General features: G+C 58.1%; 1 protein-coding gene across 2 annotated transcripts in view; it reads right to left on the bottom strand.

The window, feature by feature from the left end:
- TOP1MT (topoisomerase (DNA) I, mitochondrial) overlaps positions 1–2,589 on the bottom strand; it is a 43,536-nt gene that overhangs the window by 18,136 nt on the left and 22,811 nt on the right. Inside the window, exons 1-3 of one of the 2 annotated variants that reach the window (XM_011938077.1) lie at positions 2,441–2,500; positions 1,941–2,056; positions 91–212 (exon numbers count right to left, since the gene is read on the bottom strand). In XM_011938077.1, the coding sequence (XP_011793467.1) occupies positions 91–204 (114 nt within the window). In that variant the 5' untranslated portion in view covers positions 205–212; positions 1,941–2,056; positions 2,441–2,500. Of the gene's footprint in view, positions 1–90; positions 213–1,940; positions 2,057–2,440; positions 2,501–2,589 lie in introns of those variants that run through there. The other variant, XM_011938078.1, reaches the window with a different exon arrangement.

The raw sequence follows: 2,589 nt of genomic DNA, 5'->3' as shown, positions 1-2,589 counted from the left end.
GCAAGGGGCGTCCAGAGGCAGCATTGCAGAACCGCAGGGGCCTGTCCAGCCAGGTCCAGGACAGCTGTGGCGGCCGCCCAGGGTACCTACCTTTCGCCAGTCATTAAAGAAGTTCTTCCGGAAAACCTCCTTCGTTGTGTATTCATGATCCAACATCCTCCCATAAAAAGTGGCAACCTCCTCCGCTTTCACACTCAATCTCATGGGCTTTCCTGCAGGCATCGAAAGACACATCATGTGAGAGCGCGGCCACAGGCTTGGCCTCCAGCTGACGTGACTTCATTGCTTTAAACTACGCTTTCGTGCGTACTATGCCAAGAGCAAGAAGCTAGGCCTTATTCCGTAAGTTCAGAAGCATGTTCTACACGACGAACGACAATCACCCTGCGTGGAGGTGACGACCACAGTGATCTTGGAGTGGGTGGTGAAAACGCTGCAGATTTCAGGTGCTACTGATTTCTTCTCCTTTAGCACTTTACTTTGCTACTACATTTGTATTACATGAAAATGGAACATGTACAATTTTAAAACACACCAATTTCTACAAAATTACAGAAGCAAAATAAAAGTTAATGCTTCAAAGCAGAAAACTGAATAACTGTAGGTGTAACCTTGTAAAACTCTGCCAGCCTCTGTCCCACCATTCCCTGCGTTTTCTTCTAAGATCAGTATGGTTTAGGGGGTGAGCTGGGGCCAGTGAGCAGAGCGAGAGGCTCGTGGTGGGAATGAGGGTGCTCACCGGGAATTCTTCCAACTGCATGTCTGAAAAGTTTTCATAAGAAAATTTTAGAGAAATAAAGGCGTAATCATTTGGTAACAAGGAAGAAGGTATTCCTGATAACTAGCCTCTCAGGACAGAGGACGAGAGGCCCAGAGGCCAAAAGCACAGGCCCGAGGGGCTCAGTTCCCGCTGCCCCTCTGTGGAAGCTCGGCCCCACTGGGCCCCACGTGACACCACTGCTCCCTGGACTGCCTGCCATGGCCCTGCACGGGCAGTCCTCATCCGCCACATCCCTCCTGGCCAGGGAGGTCCTGCAGGGCCGCTGTGGGGCGGGCAAGGCGGCCGCTACACTGGGCCAGGGGCACAGCGCGAGACGCTCAGTAAGGCCCCCTGGCCTCCCGTGGGCAGCCCCCACAGACACAGCTAGAACCTCTGTCCCTGTGGAATCTCCAGTCCAGCTTTGGAGAAACAGGCTTGGAACAAAAAATTGCATCAAAGGAGCTCAGCAAACTCAGGTGTGCATGTGACCTGGCAGGGGGCCCATGGGAGGGCTGGCGGGAGGGGCACAGCATGGCGTGGGGGCCCACCCTAGGGGAGAAGAGGTTTGCTTTTCTTAGAAGGATGCCATCTAGCAGAGATGAAGAAAATGGGCTGAAGCAGCTAAAATCAGCAGCACAAGAGCAAGCTGAAGCTCCTTGGCCCTGGGGCAGACAACAGGGCTCAAGGGTAGAAGGCATGGGTCCTGCACTGGGCCCTGCTGACCCAGAGCCCCCAGGGTGCTGCCTCTGAGGGTGGCTCAGCGCTCACGTGGATCATGAGCTCTGCTTCTTGCTGAGAATCACAAGCTGGGATCAAGTGACCGTTCTGTGATCCACGTGTGTATACACAGTGTAGGTACTGTGGATACTCAGAACACACAGGGAACACGGTGGTGCAGGGGACGGAGGGAGGGTGGGCCGCCCAGCGGGTCCTGGACACAACAGGCACAGCCAGTGCAGGCTCAGCAGGAAAGGCAGGGACAGGAGCCCCTGAGCTGCTGCCCTCCAAGCATGGGTCAGTTGGTCAGCAGCCCCCACGCATCACCTGCAAGAAGAGGGCATGGAGCGCTCATAGCCAGAAGCCTGCAGCGGGGCTGAGGGACACAGCCGGAGGCCCACTGGGAGACCACGCCCAGGGAGCCAAGTGCAGGCCGGGGAGGAGCCGCTCCCTGCGTCCTCACCGTCATAGAAGAAACACACTCCGTCGGGAAGGGGCTCGTATGGGGGTGCGAAGTACGGGCCCTTGTGCTCCAGCTGTCTCCACTTCACCCTGTCTTCGCGCTTCTCCTCCTCCCACCTAAAGATGGAGACAGGACGTGTCACTCTCCTGGGCCAGGCCCTGCGTGAGCCTCTTCCCCCCTCCCATGGTGGCTCCTCCCTGTGGGTCCTAGCAGGTGGACAGTGTGGCCTCCACCTCACGGGGGAGGAAAACAAGGCCTGCAGAGGGAGGCAACCCCACCTGACCTCAGCCTTGTGCCTGTGCACCCGCCCATGCCCCCCACCCGCAGCGGCCCGTGTGCTGCTGAGTCACGGATCCCGCCAAGCCCGGCTAAGTGGGAAAGGGCAAGGCAACGTGCCTCTCCCAGGCTCTAGGGCCTCTCCCCAGATGGGTCCCTTCAGAGCCAGTCTAGAATCCTCCGGAACCTCTCCATGGGACCGTTTCATTCGCTAAATAAAGGACCTGGCTGCTAAGGAGACAGCCCTGCCTCCCAGGAGCTGGGTGGAGGGGGGCCAGCAGTGCAGCCAGTGGAGAGGCACCACAGCAGGGCGCAGGATCACCGCCCACAGAGGATGGGCAGGGTGGAGGAGGCCGGGCAGGGAGGGGAGGCC

Source organism: Colobus angolensis, unplaced genomic scaffold, assembly GCF_000951035.1.
Source record: "Colobus angolensis palliatus isolate OR3802 unplaced genomic scaffold, Cang.pa_1.0 Scaffold17, whole genome shotgun sequence".
NCBI classification, from domain to species: Eukaryota; Metazoa; Chordata; class Mammalia; order Primates; family Cercopithecidae; genus Colobus; species Colobus angolensis.
Note: the sequence above shows the minus strand (reverse complement) of the source record. Positions and strands in the feature narration are given on the sequence as shown.